This window comes from Fonsecaea monophora, assembly GCF_001642475.1.
Source record: "Fonsecaea monophora strain CBS 269.37 chromosome Unknown Scaff39, whole genome shotgun sequence".
Taxonomy (NCBI): domain Eukaryota; kingdom Fungi; phylum Ascomycota; class Eurotiomycetes; order Chaetothyriales; family Herpotrichiellaceae; genus Fonsecaea; species Fonsecaea monophora.
In genome coordinates, this window is record NW_019173970.1 from 91,357 (window position 1) to 110,016 (window position 18,660).

Genomic DNA, 18,660 nt, shown 5'->3' on the forward strand with positions numbered 1-18,660 from the left:
AATCCGAATCTACATCGAGGTTGAAATCGAGACAGGCATCTGATGTCAAGGTAAAGTGAGTGTTGAGAAGGAGACGAGGAAAACGCGCTAGTTGCTACTAATGGACAAATTAGTCCTAATAAGGTCTAGACCAACTTCAATATCATGTGATCCACTATGAGCCATTTTCACGTGATGATGCTCCCCCTCAGAATTTCCTTGAGAGTAACTATTTTCCGAGAGTCATTCCAAGATGATTCTCTCGATGTACCGAATACACTGCAGGCTGCGGCCGACAATTCCCCACTCGGACAATTGATTCGGACATTTCTCAGCTTCGGACTAAGAGCAGTCATGGCGATGCCTGATCATGATCGTTGAGGGCGTCGTGGCCCAGATATATTGTCGTAAGTACTAGGGATGAATCCCCCGTCAACTCGTGCCTCGATAGCTTCAATCGCCCAGCTTTAGTCAAGTCCGTTGTCAGCAGGCGCCAATGGACTCATTAGCCAATGGATTCCTCCCCGTACAACATCTTGTCGGCGCAGTCGCTATCGTTACCGGAGGCTCCAAAGGCATCGGAGCCCAGACCGTCAAACTCCTCTCTTCCCTCGGATCAAATGTGATAATAGCAGACCTCGCGTGTACGGCTGGGGATGCCGAAGAGCTCATTGCCTCCCTGTCACACCCCGAAACCGCCATGTTCTTCCCCACGAATATTCTCCGTTGGGGAGAAATGAAGCTTCTCTTCAAACGAACCATTGAGAACTTTGGCCGTGTAGATATTGTCATCGCCAATGCTGGGATAATGGAAAGCGAAAGCGTGTTTGATCTGGGAGCAGTCGACAGCGAGGGAGAACTGCGGGAATCAACCGAGGGATTCGGAGTCCTGGATGTCAACCTGAAGGGGACACTGAACAGTAAGTCTTTTTTAGCTCGCCACGACTCGGACATTCCCCTAGAGATACTTTACAGCTGCCGGGACTGATATGCTAATTTGGTCACAGCACTGAGGCTGGCGCTGTACCACATGCAGCGAAATAAGCCACGTGCCCAGGACTCTTGTCGAGGATCCGTCATTCTCGTCACCTCGACCTCCGGATACTTTGGCAGCAGCGGCGTCGGAGCTTATGTTGCCTCGAAACACGGCCTGGTTGGTCTTCTTCGGGCATCTCAACTGACTGCACGGAGGATCGGCGTGAAAGTGAATGCTGTCGCCCCCTTCTACACTCCCACTCCAACATTCTCGAAGCTTTCGGATAAATGGAGAGCTTCGGGGTTGAAGGCGAACACGATTGACGACGTCGCAAAAGCAATCGTACAGACTTGTCTAGCTTCGGCGAGTGGAAGATGTATTCTGGTAAGACCTAACCTCTTCTTGTCATGGAATCGGCGTTAAAGCATAGCAGGTCGCTGGAGGGTTGACGCGGGAGATGGAAGCAACCCGGTCAGAGCTGATATCTACATGGCTTGGTGAAGACGTGGCTGAGATTCTTCAGACTGCTGGGAAACTGTTTGCCGAAGGGGGCTATGTGCTCCCAGACAAGAGGACAGAAGCATTAACCGGGTAGTCTTGGTCAGCAGATCGATGTCGCAGCACTGGAGCTGCATGAAGTCCACACTAAAGCTAGTGTTTACTCGGCACAATCTATTGTATGGCCAAGTTGGTGTAGATGACTTTACACTGGAAGAGGCACTGGTATTTTCCCACCAAATCCACAAATCCTCCACGATCTCGTCTCTCGCCCTGGCCTAAACTTGACCATGTCCAATAGTAGATCTCGTCAATAATAATAATCCAAGATTTAATGGTAGTTTACCCGAGTTTGGCCACTGTGGCGTCTGACTTGGTTGGGACAGACTCAATAAGGCGCCTTGGCAGCTGAACTTCGTCTTTGTAAAGGGAATTATTTCTTTTTCCCTCCTTTTCCCTCCTTTTCCCTCTTTCAACAGCAATGGAACACCACCAGAACTGCAGATGCTGAACGCTGATCTCACACGAATACCTACCAGGTACCTGCGGAAACCCATTTCACCCTCAATCACAGCTTTGCGGCTCTCTGCAGTCGTCCCATTACCCGCCAACTCATATCATCCCCCGCCTCGTATTCAGCCTTCCTTGGCTCTTTAGTATTTACCGTTGCAAGGGCCAGACTCCTTTCCAAGGATCCCGAGGGCTGAGACAAACAAACTGCTGGCCAAGATGGCATGGCTGATTTCTTGCTCGCTAAGCGACTTTGGTTTGTCTGGCCCCAATTCGCTCCAGATCATTGGATGCTTTATGGTCATCGCCGCGTGGGAATTCTGTCTTTTCTAACAAAACAAGACTTTTCCTTCGTGTTCTGTCCAGCCCTGCCACTCCCCGGGGTATCCTTGAGAAGACTGAGAGAGGACTTTTGTCGCGTACCCGACGAGAAGCCAATAACGAGCCAAGAGCCTCCAAAGGTTAGCCACGGCCTATTCTACCAATCCATGTTTCTTTGCGGTATCCTAGACCATTCCAGGCTGCTCCGGCTTTCAGCCCTAAACCATGCGACACCCAACCGGTGGATGGTGGAATGGAAATACGAGAGCAATCTGTGGCAATCGCCTCGAGACAGCTAGCACCGCCGACATGGAAGTCTTGACGCGGTGGTCCAGCCGCATTGGCATTAATTTGGAGCGTGGACTGTCTTCAATACGAGGAGGTGAGGGTTCCCATGCCTATCGCAGTTGCTACTGTCCTGGTCTAGAGAAGCCGCCACGGCTTGTCGACGCCGCGACGGTCAGAGATTTCAGGTGCCCGTCCCCCTACCTTTGACTTTTTGTATCACGGTTTGTGCTTCTGTATCACTCTCGCAACTCTCTCTGCCTTTGCTATCTCAATCCAAGTTTTACAAGCATGGGAATTCCAGTCTTCGTCCTCGCAGCCCTGTTGTCGGGTGTGGTGGCTCAAGACACTACCTCCACGGTGACAGATTTCCTCAGCACTGAAACTACCTCTCCTACGAGCACAAGCACCCAGCCGATCACGGTGACGATTGCCGTTGGGAATGGAGGGCATACTTTTATCCCAGATGTGGTGCAAGTTTCTCCCGGAAATTATGTTGGTATGTTCTTGAGGAGATCGAGTCTGCATGTGTGTGGACGCTGATACTGTCGTCAAAGAATTCGACTTCTATCCTTTGAACCACTCGGTGGTCCGGGCAGAATACATGTACCCATGTATACCTTATGAGTTGACAGGTAAGGGATATACAAGCGATTCAACTCTCAAAAGGCGAGGAGCTGACTGCGAATCAATGACAAAGGCGTGGACAAAGTCGGGTTCTATTCTGGTTTCCACCCCGTCGACGCCATTCTCAGCGATCCACCGAAATGGACGGTGCTCATTAACGACACCGATCCCATCTTCTACTACTGCGGTGCTCCCAACTCATGTATTGGATACCAGATGGTCGGCGTCATCAACCCCAATTCCAGCACGTCTATCCAAGCCCAGAAGCAGTATGCGGCCGACTCTTCCTTTATGTTGCTACCTGGGGAGAATTGGCCCGATGAAGAGGATCCGTTTGCCACCACTTCTACCTCCACGGCTACGGCCACCGCCACATCGACAGTCACCACTTCTACTGCGTCTTCGACGTCGGCATCAACTGCTGGAGCGACCACGACCCCGGCAGCTAGCGGATCAGGCCATTCGGGCCTTTCAACGGGTGCCATTGCAGGCATCGCAGTCGGTAAGTCACTCACAAGTTCTGAAGGGAACAGCCTTGCTAGGTGATGGACGCTAACTCGCGACTAGGAGGAGCAGCCGCCGTCATCGCGGCAGCCGTCATACTGTACCTGTGCGGACGCAGGTCCAAATCCAAGAAGAACAAGGAAGAGGCCGGCGGCGCGAGCCTACCAGGGCCGTCTACCCCGGCCATGGGCCCGATGAACAGTCCGCCCGCGTACATCCCGCCGGCCAACAACTACGGCTACATGTCACCGACGCAGAAGCACATGTCGGTGAGCACGATGCCCGCGACCGACGCCTTTGGCAACGCCATCCCCGCCCCCGGCGCGTACCCTTCGCCTTACTCCCAGACCTTCCCACAGGGCTACCCAGCGCCGCCGCAGCAACTGATGACCAACACCGGAGTGGCACACCCGCAATCACCGCCTGCGTGGCCGTCCACGCCGTCCAACGACATTTTCGGCGCCTCCTCCGTCGCCGGGGGTCCGTACCAAATGCACGACGGGTCCGTGGCTGGGGGTGCCATGGAAAGCATGTCCCTGCGCGCGAGCAGCCCCAACTCGGCCATCGTCGCCGGACCACAGGCCGCGGCGCCAGGAGTTGTGGGCGGCATCGAGGCGTTCTTGCAGCGCCAGTCACGCATGAGTCCGCCGCCGCCATCGGAGATTGATGCGCAGCATACCCCGTCGGTGGTGGGCGGGTCTGCGGGACCGTTTGAGATGTCTGCTGCGCCGGGGACGATGAATCGGTTTCCGTGATTTGTTAAAACTTGTGTTTAATTCACTCTTTAACATTGTTAACGCTTTAAATCAAGTACTTACTTACTCATATACTCATTACCTACCCCACTCACATACATATTCATTCACTTATCCGTTCTCGCTCGCCATCTATCCATCGATCAAACATATGGTCATATGACCGGCCATTCGATCAGCAAGCTTGAACACCACATCTCAAGCTGGCACCCTCCCTCTTTCTCTCATTTTCTCTCCACACATCCATCCGTCCTTCCACCCCGCCCGCCCGCGTTAAACCCATCCAACTGCCAGCTATGGCCGCCATCATCTTTCCTTTGCGAATTGGTGGTCCCAGTGGTAGAGGGCTAGAGGGCTATACCTGAGGACACCAGGACCCAGAACGAACGGTGATAAAGCACACACCAACCAACCCCGTCCAGTTGCCCATCTAATCTACATTCCCTGTATTTTCCTCTTCGGTTGGTTGTTAGTTTGGTTTCTGCGTCTGTGTCTATACGAGTTTGTGTACTAGATACATTATACCCCAAACCACGCTCTATCCCTTACCTCGTAGTATTTTCGTTCTCGGCAAAACGCAGCGTCTGGCTCGCATTGCAATATGCTCCGACCCCAGATACAGCGCTGGCTCCAGCGAGAATAACAACGTAATCAATTATGCGAACCTGTTCCATGCGGCTACAAATTATACTTAGCGGCGCCGCGACCAATGTGGCCGGGTGCGGGGAAAACTTTAGAAAAGTGGGCTGGTTCTTCCATCAGCCTTCGATGCCTCCTTCTCTGACTGCTTCTACCACATCCATCTGATCATTGTCGAGAGATACCATCGCTGATCGTCGGAATTGGGGTTAACAATGGCTTCTGTGTCGCGGGATCGGAGCCTTGGGCGCGTTCTTGAGGTAGCTGGAATAGAGAGCACTGAAGGGATGCGTCGAGACAAGGTGAAATCACTTGCGCCATTCTAGGTAGAGCGAGTGCACCGGTCAATTGAGTTTTGACTACACGGTATAAAGTGCCACAGAAGTGGGCACGATTCAAAGCATCTAATATGTTTAATCATAACAGTTGCTCTCTTCTCGCCACGTATTGATTCAAACTATTAGCCTTTTTGCCAACGTGGCTGCCTCCCCTTAATGTACCTGGAACGCAAGCTGAGCGAGCCAAAGAAAGTCCGTAAGAGGTCTCTCGTTACCTGGTACTGCCCTTAACCAACGGTTGCCCTGTGTGGTGGTAACCATGACGTATTTGGACGGAGTTCATCAGCAGAATCCGTGAGACTTGGGCAGTGTATATCTGGGCCAAGGTCGATTTTGAAGTGCTGTCTACGTTAGAGATAGCGAAACATTGCGAGGGGAAGTGTTTTAGCTGAAACACCTGATCACGAGTAGATCGAAGACGACCCGAATATGCGGCTTGCAAACCCAGAAGGAAGAAATGTAATCGCTGTATGGTAGCTGGCGTTCCGTTCGGCGTTCGTAGTGCTGAGAGATATACAATTCGCAATCTGACCCAATTTGTGACCCAATGTTTAAATGCTCCAGAAGATGACTGCGACTCGAAAACTACTAGAAACAAGAGAATGGCCCCCTCCTCCCCCCCGGGAGGGAGGCCCCCAAGACATCAATATCAATCTGTTTGCAGTCCAGATATAACTGTCAGCAGCCATTTCCGAAAGGTCGTGTTACCCCAGCGAAGTATTTCGCACAAGGTATTCACAATAAATATAATCTCGACAACTGAACTGGTATCGTAATTCCAAAAAGGTCCTTGAATGACCTAAGAGAGTCAGCTCTGGGATTTAAAGTCGTGTAGACAACTTACTGTTTCCGTAGATGAGCATCTCCTTCCAAGGTAGAATTGCCACCGGTGGCCTTCCACGCTCCAGCTCGGAAAAACAGGCACCTCCGGATCCTCGAGCATCGTAGTTCCTCCGATCTTCATGTGGGACTCTCGCGCCAGGTTCGACAATTTTGTCAATCCTGCTATCGACCACACCCCAAGTTGCGGTACTGGATCTTTGTTTCCATAGGGCTTTTTGATTTCCAGGTTGCAGAAGAGGGCTCGTTTGCGAAGCATAGGAACAGCTGACTGACTGATGCTAGGCAGTTCGTCGCTCATATTCCGAAGGACGTTCTCGATCATAACTTCCTCCTCAGCGTCAGGTTGCAGACACAGACCATAGTCAATCTTGTTGGAGACGACGCGCTGGAGATTACGCATAGGGAGAAGGGCTGGCTGGTCCACACCGACGGATTTACTACAAATATCAGCATAACTATGCGCACCGAGAGACCACTTACAGATTTGCCAACATCACTTTGTTTCTCAAGCCCGACCAGCTGAGAGCCAGTCTAATGATTTCGAGGACAACATCACCACTCCAAGAGTCCTCCGACCGACCCTCTTTCGAACATATAGTTGCCGCTTCTTCAATGCTCTGGACTTTATCCAGAAGTCACGGATCTCGGAAAGCGAATGGCGATGATCCTCTTGCCACGTAACTTGATTCAAGTTCCGTCTAGCAACAGGATGTCTTTCTAAATCCTCGCGCATCTCCTTGGGTATATTCACTGCAGCCTTCCTCATACTGTCAGGGAGTTCCCAATCGTCGTCCGTGAACGTCCTTTTGTCCTCATTGAACGTGATCCGGGGGTACATTATATCGAAGTCTGCTCTCCGTTTCACTGGGCTGCGACTTCGACTGGAAGTCGTGCTACTGCTGGATCTCGGAGGAGATCGCATAATAGGATCGCTCATTGTGCTCATAGAGCCTGGCGATCTCTTGCGCTTCTTCGACAGTTGCCCTCCTTGGATGTCCGCATTCACAAAACGCGACTGACAGTTCTCGATGGCCGTTAAAGGTTCACTGATGGGAGGAGTACATGAGCTGTTGTTGAGCCATTCCGTAACACTTCTCAATACAGAACTAGCCCCATCATCAGGCATCGCGACAGCATTGCTTTTCAGGGCCTTCATCCGCGCAAAGCATGGTGTAGACAATGAGAGATGTAAGGACTCCAAAAGCGGAAAGGGGGAATACATTCGAGCCTTGGCAGATCAAGGTTTGGCACCCACAGCGAAGCTTAACATAGAGCCTGAGAGTTGAAGCGGCGAGGCTCACGGCCACGCTCAGGTCCAAGGATGGAAATGGAAAGTACTCGTGTCGAGATTCCGACGTCGAATCCTCTGTTTCGCCGTGTCCCACGCGACTGTTCGATTCACCATCTATTGATGACTCATTGATGACTAAGTCTCTGCCTTCACTGCTACCTGTCCTAGACGCTCTACAAGTGACTTCACAAATGGCCCTGTACCCCAACTGCCCACATTATTGAGCTTGACCACAAAGTCCTCCCCTCGCTCCAGCACCAGTGCATTACAACTATCCAGAAGCTTCGATTCGAACTTGCGTACACCGTCTTCATAGACGGTCCAGTGGTACCAGAGCTCGTGGATGGGACCTTGGGTGGTGATGGAGAAGAAGAGCGGGGGATGGGCATTCGAGGATTTAGGCAGAGCACCAGATCTCATCGTTCCGCTGTTAACCAGGCTATCTAGATCAAGCTGTATCTTGAGCGCGCAAGCCCCAGAAACCGCAGCTTGATTCTCTGCCTCGAAAATTTGTTTACCGGTCGAGTAAGCCTTACCTTCAACAACAGCAAACGGGAAGGCGAGATCTAAAGCGCGTGGCGCCGGTACTAAGAGTAGCATTGGTTCAAGCGGCCCCTCTGGCTCGTGTTGCACCATCTCATTCTGGAGCCAGTGGATGAATGCCGCGGCCTTGGCCTTGTTGAGTTTCTGCGCCGAGAGAGCAGAGATGAGAGCCGTGAGATCAGTGCCTATTGAGAGGTCGGGCCGGGGATTTTTAATCGGGTAGCGATCCCCCCTTTCTCTAGGGCAGGTGGGGCCTCAGGAGGCATCGTGTTCGATTCGGGAGAATTATTGGTTGGCGGAGTGGTGGGTGCGTTGGTTTGAAATGAATCGGGAGACACATACTCGCCAGTGGACTGCTGCTGGCGTTCTCTCGGACAGGCTGAGACGTCGTCAACCTCTAGTTGCTGGACACCGGCCATGAAGCTCGAACTGAAATGCAACTGCTGCGGGACTGTAGGCTGAAGCTCCTCTCTCCACTCGGCTTTTTTATGGATACAGAGGTTCTTGAGACCCAGAGCCTTGAGGGCAGTATGGAGTGGATTTATAAAGTCATCCTCGCCAGACTGAGCCCTGACATTTTTGAGGCAGCTATTACTGAATTCTTGAGCTATGACGCGGAGTTCAGCCCGGCGCTGCTTGGAGACTTTAGCGTTAACAATGCGATTGGTCGCGGCCTCGATGAAGTCAGGCGGCTTAGCGTGGATATGGATCTGGACAGCTAAAAGATTTTGGTGGCGGTAGAAGGCATTGGTGTTAGAAGAGCGCTGGGATTGGACTGTGCCCGCTTCCGACGGGACTATGGAACGTCGTGACGAGGTCCGGTTGAGAACTGGAGCATTGTCGGCTACGGGGTTCATTTCCGCATTGATTATGCGTAAGTTGTTCTCAGAGAGCTGGTCTTTGGGGGAGGGGAGTCTTGAGGGCTGTATTGAAGGCCGTACGCCTTCTCGCTTACCAGCTTCTACTTTAGGTTCAAGGAGTTTTGGTAAGTCCTCCTCAGGGTGCTCGAGGCAGGGAGGAGTACTTCTCCTCATCTGTTTTGTAAGGTGCTCGAGTTGGGAGTCGTCTACTTCGGCTCCAGCCCCAGCTTGAGCGTCGTGCGAGCGCTTCCGTTTTATCCCGGCCGGCTGAGAGATGAATGGCGGAGGGATTTCTTGGGGGTATTGTTTCACGGCTGGTTTCTGTGATCGCCGCCTCTGTCCTTTGCTTGCGGTTCGTTCATGGCTCGCAGCTTGTGCCTCTTGTGAACGCTGGCCCTTGTGGGAGATCTTGGCATTCACATTCGAGTTTTGCGGGCGCAGATGGTCGGCTGCAACGCGGTCAGTGACGCGGTAACGAGGTAGGGAACTTGTATAGAGCGAGAGCAACTGACGGCTTTTCTGTATTCTTCGGCTCTTTCTCCGGTGATCAGTCGCGTTCTTCTCCTCGCCCTTGTCTCGGGTTGAATAGTGCCGTTTACCTATGGTCATTAAGTTAGGTCGATTTCCAAATGATGAGAGGTGTTTCCTACGGCTTGAACATCAAGCTTGACCTGCTCGCGGCCAGCTTTGTCGTGATATACTTGCGCTCGGCCTGTGTCCTGTTTTGCAACACGGGCTGCCATGACTATTGATATGGGTGGAATGGAGAACAAGTCCACCATATATAGCACATGAAACTGAAGAGGCGTGGTTGTGGTTGCAGGCTGCTCTCGAAAGCTGCGAACTAGCGATCTGCTTCAGCCGCCGACCCGTGAAACCCACAAGCGGGAGGATAGTGCCTAAAAGCTTGGCGGCCAACAAGCAGCCAATCCTGGGATGATCGCCCCCAACTACACGGCAATCCTGGTCACACGCGAACAATTCAATATTTCAGCACTCCTGCCAATCTCCAAGAGCCTCGTTGCAGGGCAACTCGTTACAGGGATGGAACGTATGTGTCATCGAGAGCCAACCATTTCACCTGTAGCAATAACTGACAGGGAGGTAGGAAGTGTAAAATAGAAATGGTTGACTACCATTGGAAGGCCACTGAGCGAAAGCCTGCTTGAAACCCATGGAGTGCCTCATCGGTTGACAGGCCGATCATTGGTATTGCCTATGTGGCGACCACTGTGGTGACCACCCTTGAAAGTTAGTAGATGGGCCCAGTACAGGGCCAACGTTGACGTGGCTGCTGCATCGAATGAGCCCTTCTGTTCCAGTTCATCACACGCCCGCGCCCGCGCCTGGCGGACTATCAGCACCTCCAGAAGATGTCCAAAAAAATGGCAAGACCGTCTTTACAAGGGGTCTCAAAACTGTACCCTCGCGGATGGTCGTGTAGACTTTACACATTTCCGAAGAGAGTTGATAGATGTCGGGAAGACTCTCGGGTTACAAGGAGAAGTGGACAAATCATGAGACCTGCTTAAGAGGACGAGTTCTGATGGAGGGCGTAACAGAGAGTTTTCTTCCTATGCAGTATTAGAATGTATGTATGTATGCCATGAATGACCCTTTCGTACGTGTTCACAACAACACCTCAGCAGACTCTGCCCCCTCGGAACGTCTAAAGAAAATGACCTCTCCAAACGACCTGAATGCCGTGAGATTCAAGATTCTGGCCATACCGAGTATATACATGCTCATTGGGAGGAGAGGACTCGGTGGATATAGCCGACTGACCAGCCGACATGCCAATCAACCAACCAGACCAACCTATCAACCCGTCTATCTATACTTCTAAATTCCATTGTATCTCTATATATGTTTGACTTGGTGGGTCATTATACAACGACTCGCAACGTCTTGATATATCAAAATCCAGCCAACAACCCCCGAAGAAGGCGCGTGGAGGATTCACCCTTTTGCTAGCGCTTGCGCAGATAATCGCCACCTTTCAAGGCGCTCAAGACCCCGTAGACGCCCGCAATGGGCCAAATGCTCCACACGCCCTTTTCCACCGGCAGGGCCGCGTCGCGGAGCACCTTGCCGTCATCGTCAACCTCGAATATGTCCCTCGTCCGAACCTTTTCGTAGACGCTCGGTATGTGGCCGTCGGCGCGGTACTTCTTCCTCATGCCGTCGTACCACTTCCGGTCGTAGATGGACCAGAATTCGTCCTCGGTGTAGAACGTCTGGGCGTACAGCCACTTCATCCCGCCCAGGGATTTGAGTTTGCTCTCGATGAGTCGGTTGATCGTGACGTGGAGCGTGTTGGGGGGTGTTTCGCCCCAGACGCCGATGTTGAGGAGCGCGTTGTCAAAGTCATCACTTCCATCATCGTCGCCCTCACTGCTCCGTGGGTCGGGGGTTGAGTCTGTCTTTGAGGTCGAGGTTGAGGTCGGGCTGGGCTCCGCGGATGACACAGGCCGGTTCCGTAGATGGGGGTTCATGCTCACGCTGGTCCCATGCCTCAAGGGACACAGCCAGCGCGGATAGATGTGCGGCAACTCCCGGTCTAGCCAGTGAGAGAACTCAGGAATGTTTTTGTTGGGGAGAGCCATGTCCTGGATGATGAAGTGCTGGTACAGGCCGGAGCGGTGTAAGGCGTGGTACATGATGCGGGTGTGCATAAAGTAGTCCGCCAGCCAGCGGATGGTGCGTGTGAAGGGGATGCAAAAGTATTTATATGCGAAGCGGCCGGTCCAGAAGGCGCCACGGTCGTAACGGAAGAGGTAGTCTCTCAAGGGGATCAAGTCGCGGGGATGGGACGGTGATGACGGTGATTGAGGTCCCGGGCCTGTGATCTCGGTACTGTCCATTCTTTCTTCTGCGTGGAGGTAAAACCACTGATCCCACGGCTTGGTGAATGTCACGATCGGCAGGTCCTGGTTCTTCTCGCCTCGGTTGGCGAGGCGGCCTGCGAGCACGACGCCCTTCTCCGGAGCGAACATTATCCCGTCCACGAAATCCACGCCTTCCTGCTTTGAGACCTGCTTGATCACCTCCTGTGCTTGTTCAATGTCGCCGACCCGGATATACGACAGTTCGACAAACTCCTTGGCCGGGATCAATCGCATCTCGAACAAGGTAATGACACCCATTGAGCCGAATGTGCCGGCCATCCCATGGAACAAGTCTGCCCTTTCCGTCTCCGAGGCCGTCACGACTTCTCCGTCCGCGAGGACCACCTCGAACCAGGTCACGGTCCCGTCGAAAAAGCCGTACTTGAAGCTGCTACTCTCGCCTGCCGTCCCCGCAAATCCACCTCCAACCGTGATGCCTGGAAACTCTGGGACGACGGGGGGAACTAAGCCGTGCTCCAGGGTCGCAGCGACCAGACGATCCATAGGGACGTTGGGCTCAACGAGGCAAGTACGCTTCGAAGGCGAGACCGAGATGACATGGTCAAGAGTGGAGATGTCGACGGTGGCGTCTCTTGTACGGTCGCTGAGGCGAGTCGAGTTGGTATTGCCATGGAAGATGCGAAAGGGAATTTTGCGGGCATGAAAGCTGGCAATTCGGTCAGACACGCGCGACACGGCTTCCTTGTGCTGGCTGAGGAGACGTTCGGAGGCGTCTTCCCCGCATTGGCTGTCTACCATAATGGCAAGCTTCTTAGAGGTCCTGGAAACACGAGGCAGCACTACTTTCCTCGTTCCAGATCTTCAGACATAGCTCCGGCTGCGGGCCCTAAAGTAAGATCCAATGGTCCGGGTGTAGTCGAACCGTACGTACTTTCAAGGCCAAAATGCCACTAAGTAGGATGCAGAGGCCAATGTGCTTTGTAAGTTTAGAGCGGAAAAGTACTCGATACAGGCAGATGAATTGATATCGGATCAGACGGAGGTTCTTCCTTCGGACCAATTTGCCTGCGTGTGGAAATCCACTTGCGGCTTATGAGGAAGACATCCGCCGTACTAATGCTACGGTGGATCACTAGGACGTACCACCGTACCACCACTTGGACACACAGTCAAATCCCATTTCCGCCCTGCGCCCCTCGGCCCCTTGCTCATTCTCCCTCGCCGACAAGCACGAGCCACTCACGCTCAATATTTCGTTGGAGCATCTCTATATTGAACGTCTCTCAACGGCCAGTGGCCGCTGTCGAACGCAAACTGGATCAAGCTGCCCTCACCGCCCCAATACTCTGTCCCGAACGCACGCATGAGGTCCAGCCCATTGAGCAAAGCGCCGCTTGTCCAGAGCTTGCCGTCCCTATGCCAGCGCTCCTCCACCCAAGTAGTTTCAGGGCCCGTCGCGCGAAGCTGTTCCAACATGAATCGAGGTGCGGCCACAGTCTTGTTTTTGAACAGTCCCGCCTGGAATGCAGCCTGCAATCCGCCGCAAATGGTGATGAAGGCCGAGCAGTTCTCGTAACTTTTACGCACGAAGTCTAGCTCCACCTCATTGGGATTATACCCGTTCAAATGAGCTCCCATCAGGACTATGTCAAGTGGTGGGCATGTCGAGAAGTCATCCTGCGTCAACGATGAGGAGCATGATCCGAAGGAAGATTCGGAGCCAGACTCACGGTTGGTTGGACCGAGACACCGCCTGTCAGTTTGGCAGTTTTCCCCGTCTGATTGACCCAATGGAAATCAATGTCGAGAGCTTGGGCAGCCATACCAGGCAGAGCAAACTCTTCCAGGGTCTGAACAAAATTCTTGGACACTGAATTCAACAGGTCAATGGGGGCCACATCGAGAATCTCCGTTTCCCTGTTGCCCGAAGTTAGTTTAACCTGACAGTTCTGTAGGCTTGACAACCGTACGCGTTCAGAAGAATCACCCCGGCGTGGATGGTGCGGTTGGGCTTGGACAGATCAAAGGATGCGGCCATGTTGTTTCTGCTGGGAAAATTCGAACTCTGGTTGCTGTTGTTCTTCTTGCAATGAAGATCTTCTCAAAGTCCAAAGGGCCATGCGTGTTCTTATAATGCATCTTCCCATAGTCAACGGAGCATTCACTTCGAGACTGAGCATGTTTCTTCGGGGTCGGCGCCCTCTTCAGGGGCTGGAGGTTTCACCCTTCACCAGTCACAACAGCGGGAATGATGCTGCCTACATTCCAATTGTGTTTCAAACTCACCGAGCCTTGTGGACAAAATTGGTAGACGTACAGCACCGGCGGGAGCAACATCAATGGATCTTCCCGGGATTCCAGATCGGGAAATGCCGCCCAAAGCAGAATAGCGTCGGATGAACAACGATCCATGCTCCACGATGATGCCTATTATCGGTCGGAAAAAGTACAAGGAAGCTGTCGAGACCTCTCTCCTTCCTTCATTACACAAAAGCGATCCTCCATCTTGATCAGAGGAAGCAGGGCTTGTATGAAGCTTGGGCAAAGGACAGCACTCACCGCGGTTTTTCCACCATATGATCTTCGGTCGACCGAGGTTTACGAAAAGCTTTCGTTTCGCAACGACTAGTCTATCCAAGGAAAGCCATTGTCTGAAAGGGTGAATTCCGTGTTCCCAAGCCTCTCTTGCAAAAGTCACGTTTGACGAGTGCCGCGACATGTCAGTCTATCCATCTACCATACAAGAGTGCCTACGCGGCCATCTTCCGCTGGCCTCTTGGATACTTGTCTGATTCCCAGCATCACAACATCTTGGCAAGACATCCCCTGGTGGGCGACATTCACGAGCTCACTCGGCGTGAATGTCAATGCTCTGAAAGAAACGTCCTGGGTATTTTCCCTGCGTTCGGCCATGGGAAAGAATCCCGCCACTACTACAGGTTAGTCGACAGTACGAGGCAATAATTTGATTCCCGTTGGGAGGGTAACCACAGTGCCAATGCCAGGAATCCAAATTGCTGAGGTTGAACCCTCGCTTGATGACCCGAAGCAGACCAGATCCAAAACAGTTAACCGAGGTGGTTGGGATATCCCTTGCAGGCAATTCCAACGTCAAGGACGCCTTATTACACACTTCTCAATGTGGCATGATCAACAACCCCTACTTGGCTCGCGGGCGCTCCACGTTGGTGACCTCCCGCAGAGTCGTGGTAATTTGCGGGGAATAATCCGGAGTCTCAAGTTTATTTGATAAGTGGGGCGAATAGGACGACAAGCTGGGGATTCAAGAGATCGATTTGCATGCTCCTACTCAGAACCGCTGACTCGCCTGCGCATGATTGCCAGGAGCATATTCCCAACCAGCCAATGACAAAGGGGTTGCTACATTTATCCCTGCACCAAGTCAAATGGCCTCCAGATCACATTCGCGTCCTCCAGCATTATGACCAACTGAATCCCTTGTTCAAAACCCCAGATTGCAACCCTTGTTGGCTCACATCATGACCGAGGCATCCGGCACTACAAAGGGCTGGGATCGTAGGGCCTCGACCCAAGAAGCGGGGAGCCGTGGCACTTTGACAGCAGGGGTATTTAATCGACATCGAGATGGCATCGCAGTCTGTCCTTCTCAAAGCACCGCTAGCTTCTCTCCTCCTGAAAATTCAACCCTTCAAGTTTGCTGGTTCCTATTGAGAAGGCCATCATGAGTGTCGTACCGCCGGAGAACACCGACAAGCTCGAACATGAGGTGCAACATGATGCTGAGCTCCGCCATGATAAAGAGATGCTAGAGCATCGAGAGCACGCTCACACCGAAGACGAGAAGGCGCATGCCAAAGACGAATTGGCTACTGCAAGTGGATCTTCCTCTGAACCCAACAGCGAGACGACACCAGAGTATCAAACCCAGACAGTATGGACGCTGAAGACCTTCGTTGCCACGGTTGCTCTTAGCGGGCTCTATGTTGGCTCTCAGATTCCCCTCTACTTTGTGGGCGGTTCCCTCACATTCATCGCAGCAGATATTGGTGGAGCGGAGGCATCTGCCTGGTTAACCGTGGCCTATGCACTCACCCTATCTGCGGTTGCTCCTTTCTGCGGCTATCTCCAAGATCTTCTCGGCCGTCGGCTCATCACCCTTGTTGGTGGCGTCTCGCTGATGATGGGCTGTGTCATTATCGGTACTGCTCATAAGTTCGGACAAGGGGTTGTCGGTATGGCGTTTGCTGGCGGCGGTGCCGCGATTGGTGAATTGACTGCGCTTGCCGGGTAAGGAATGATGCATTGACGAGAAATCGATCCGAGGGGAACTGACAAAGGCGTCTATAGGACTTCTGAGCTAGTGCCTGTCAACAAACGAGGCATTTACCTTGCTCTCGTTACAGCTTTTGTGCTCCCATTTACGCCATATCTGCTGTTCGCTCAGCTCTTATCGACCTACCACACTTGGAGATGGGGCATGTGGATTTGCGTGTAAGTTTGGTCCTGGTCCCGCGACATCGGTGTCGAAGCAGGACTGACAGATGTATAGGATCTGGAACGGTGTCTGGTGGGTTCTCATCTTCGCCGTCTACTTTCCAGAGTCCCAGACCCGAGCAAAAGGGATGGAAGCCAAAGCCATTCTAAAGAAGATTGACTACATTGGTGGAGCTCTGTCTATTATGGGTTTGACGCTTGTGTAAGGTTCCCTTTTGTCTGGCTCACGTCGTCTCATAGCTGACCAGGGATGTAGGCTGGTCGCTCTTCAAGCCGGAGGTTACTCTCACCCTTGGAAGAGCGCATATGTCATTGTACAACTCATCATTGGCATTCTTCTCATCGCCGCCTTTGTCATTTGGGAATGGAAGTACTGCAAAGAACCTATGGTGCCGCATGAGATGTTTTCAGGACAAAGAATTGTTGGAATGGCTTATGGAATCGCCTTTGTTGCAGGTAAAAGAAGACTCTCCCGATCCTGGCTCAACTGGGCCATGAATCAAAAGAGTGAAAATGTTTTGCTGACATGGTGTTTCTTTCTACCACAGGCATGAACTTTTACGCCATGCTGAACTTCTTCCCCCTGGTGTACAGCACGGTCTTTGAACCTGATCCGGTCCATGTTGGTCTTCGGGGTCTCGGTCCCGGGTTGTCCACCACCTTTGGTGCGGTCTTTGCGAACGCTGCCTTGTCTTGGTTTAAGGGACACAACCGAGAGATCCTCCTTGCTGGCTGCATTATTATGAGTACGTCTCCCTGACCCATTTCCTAGAAAGGATCCCTTTCCCCCATCACCACATAACTCTCCCACCTCCCTCACTTCTCGATTGCCTGCGCATCGTTGCCTCAAACTAAGCAAGGTGATATAGCGGCCTTTGGCGGCGCTATTGCTGCGATCACTCCCGACCGGGAGGGTCTCGCTATTGGTGTAGGGACAATCACTGGCTTCGGGGTCGGCGCTGTTCTTGTCCCGGCAGCCACCGTCGCTATCACCGTGACACCGGACACGTCGATCGCTACGTGTGTCGCCCTGTCGCTCACCATCCGCGCCGTGGGTGGGAGTATCGGCTACGCCATCTACTACAATGTCTTCATTAACAAACTCACGCCGAAACTCCCCGCGTACATTGCAGAGTACGCTGTCGCCGCGGGACTCCCGCTCTCATCCGCTCCCCGTTTCGTCGAGACGTACCTGACCGCGCCCACCAATCTTACGACCGTCCCCGGTGTCACTCCGGACATTATCGAGGCGGGTGCGGTCGGGTCCCGCTGGGCGTACGCCGAGTCGCTCAAGTACGTGTGGCTGACGAGTATTGCGTTTGGCGGGTGCGCCATCATCGCCTGCTTGTTCATCGGCAACATTGGCAAGTACATGACCAACCGAGTGGCCGCGAGGATCAGGTAGTGATGTCTTGTTTACGTGTCTTTCATCTTCCAGGAAGGGACTGGAGGGCTTGGACGAGGGCTGGCTCAGCGAACCGAACGCCCCAACCCGCTCGGCCACCCGCCTGCAAAGACCTTTGTTCATCCGAGATGATTGGTGAATCCGAAAAGCGCAACAACCACCCATATATACATACATACATACACACACACATACATCCATACCTGGGACATTCGTGACCTCGTCACTGGGAGAGAGGAGAAAGGGGAAGTTCAGGACCAGAAGTCACCCCGAGGAAAAGAGAGAAAAGTATCAATCTGAAGCCGGTGTATACGGCAACACAGTCAGATAGCCAGATAGAATATGATGTGATACTGGTACTTACTATATGACATGAGGGGATGGACACCACCACCACCACCACCCCCACACACCGTATTCTACATACACATAGAGTCGAGTCGAGTCAAGCCGAGTCCAGCCAAGTCAAGTTACTCTCCCCCCCCGTATATTCATTCACTCGGTACAGAGTCTGTACTTCAGGACTTCCTAGCTACCTACCTACCTACATACCTAGCGAGTATCTAATTTCCCAAGCACCTATCCCTCTCGAGACACCTTGACCATGACCTATGTAGACGTCTTCTTGGCCTTTCCTTGACCTTTGCTTGGCTCGTCCTGGGTCCTGATTCCTGACCGTTGACTCCTTGCCTTCTTGACCCTCTTGAACGAAAATTCCTACTCGGTGGGAACACGTGCTACAGGCATTAGCGGGTGCTCTGATGTATGTGACTCGGTACTCTCGCTTTCCTCTGCCGTCCGTACCCGGTGTTTTAGACCTGTCTGCGGCAATGCTCCAGAGTGGCCAGGTCCTCTACACTTCCTCACTTCCTCACTTCCTCACTTCCTCACTTCCTCAGTCATTCACTCAGTCAATCAGAGGGAGGTATATATGAATCTTTAAAATCGCCATTTCTTTTTT

The 18,660-nt window shown here is 52.6% G+C and overlaps 6 protein-coding genes across 6 annotated transcripts; 3 read left to right on the top strand and 3 right to left on the bottom strand.

The window, feature by feature from the left end:
• Positions 1 to 475: 475 nt before the first annotated feature.
• AYO21_05902 (hypothetical protein) lies at positions 476 to 1,550 on the top strand (the record flags this gene model as incomplete). The annotated part of the gene is made up of 3 exons (XM_022655869.1): positions 476 to 899; positions 987 to 1,339; positions 1,389 to 1,550. 3 exons carry the CDS (start codon positions 476 to 478, stop codon positions 1,548 to 1,550), a joined length of 939 nt encoding a protein of 312 aa, XP_022511789.1.
• Positions 1,551 to 2,860: 1,310 nt separating this feature from the next.
• Positions 2,861 to 4,455, top strand: AYO21_05903 (hypothetical protein; the record flags this gene model as incomplete). Its single annotated transcript, XM_022655870.1, has 4 exons — positions 2,861 to 3,068; positions 3,127 to 3,204; positions 3,270 to 3,698; positions 3,764 to 4,455. 4 exons carry the CDS (start codon positions 2,861 to 2,863, stop codon positions 4,453 to 4,455), a joined length of 1,407 nt encoding a protein of 468 aa, XP_022511790.1.
• Positions 4,456 to 6,081: 1,626 nt separating this feature from the next.
• On the bottom strand, positions 6,082 to 9,712 carry AYO21_05904 (hypothetical protein; the record flags this gene model as incomplete). The annotated part of the gene is made up of 8 exons (XM_022655871.1): positions 6,082 to 6,231; positions 6,277 to 6,660; positions 6,756 to 6,806; positions 6,856 to 7,425; positions 7,783 to 8,347; positions 8,452 to 9,418; positions 9,478 to 9,568; positions 9,620 to 9,712. 8 exons carry the CDS (start codon positions 9,710 to 9,712, stop codon positions 6,082 to 6,084), a joined length of 2,871 nt encoding a protein of 956 aa, XP_022511791.1.
• A 1,227-nt stretch (positions 9,713 to 10,939) lies between these two features.
• On the bottom strand, positions 10,940 to 12,616 carry AYO21_05905 (hypothetical protein; the record flags this gene model as incomplete). Its single annotated transcript, XM_022655872.1, has 1 exon — positions 10,940 to 12,616. One exon carries the CDS (start codon positions 12,614 to 12,616, stop codon positions 10,940 to 10,942), a length of 1,677 nt encoding a protein of 558 aa, XP_022511792.1.
• Positions 12,617 to 13,063: 447 nt separating this feature from the next.
• On the bottom strand, positions 13,064 to 13,856 carry AYO21_05906 (hypothetical protein; the record flags this gene model as incomplete). Its single annotated transcript, XM_022655873.1, has 3 exons — positions 13,064 to 13,495; positions 13,549 to 13,735; positions 13,789 to 13,856. 3 exons carry the CDS (start codon positions 13,854 to 13,856, stop codon positions 13,064 to 13,066), a joined length of 687 nt encoding a protein of 228 aa, XP_022511793.1.
• A 1,665-nt stretch (positions 13,857 to 15,521) lies between these two features.
• On the top strand, positions 15,522 to 17,699 carry AYO21_05907 (hypothetical protein; the record flags this gene model as incomplete). Its single annotated transcript, XM_022655874.1, has 6 exons — positions 15,522 to 16,087; positions 16,148 to 16,291; positions 16,350 to 16,496; positions 16,551 to 16,750; positions 16,843 to 17,040; positions 17,164 to 17,699. The coding sequence occupies 6 exons, from the start codon at positions 15,522 to 15,524 to the stop codon at positions 17,697 to 17,699; spliced, it is 1,791 nt and encodes a 596-aa protein (XP_022511794.1).
• Between the last annotated feature and the right edge of the window lie 961 nt (positions 17,700 to 18,660).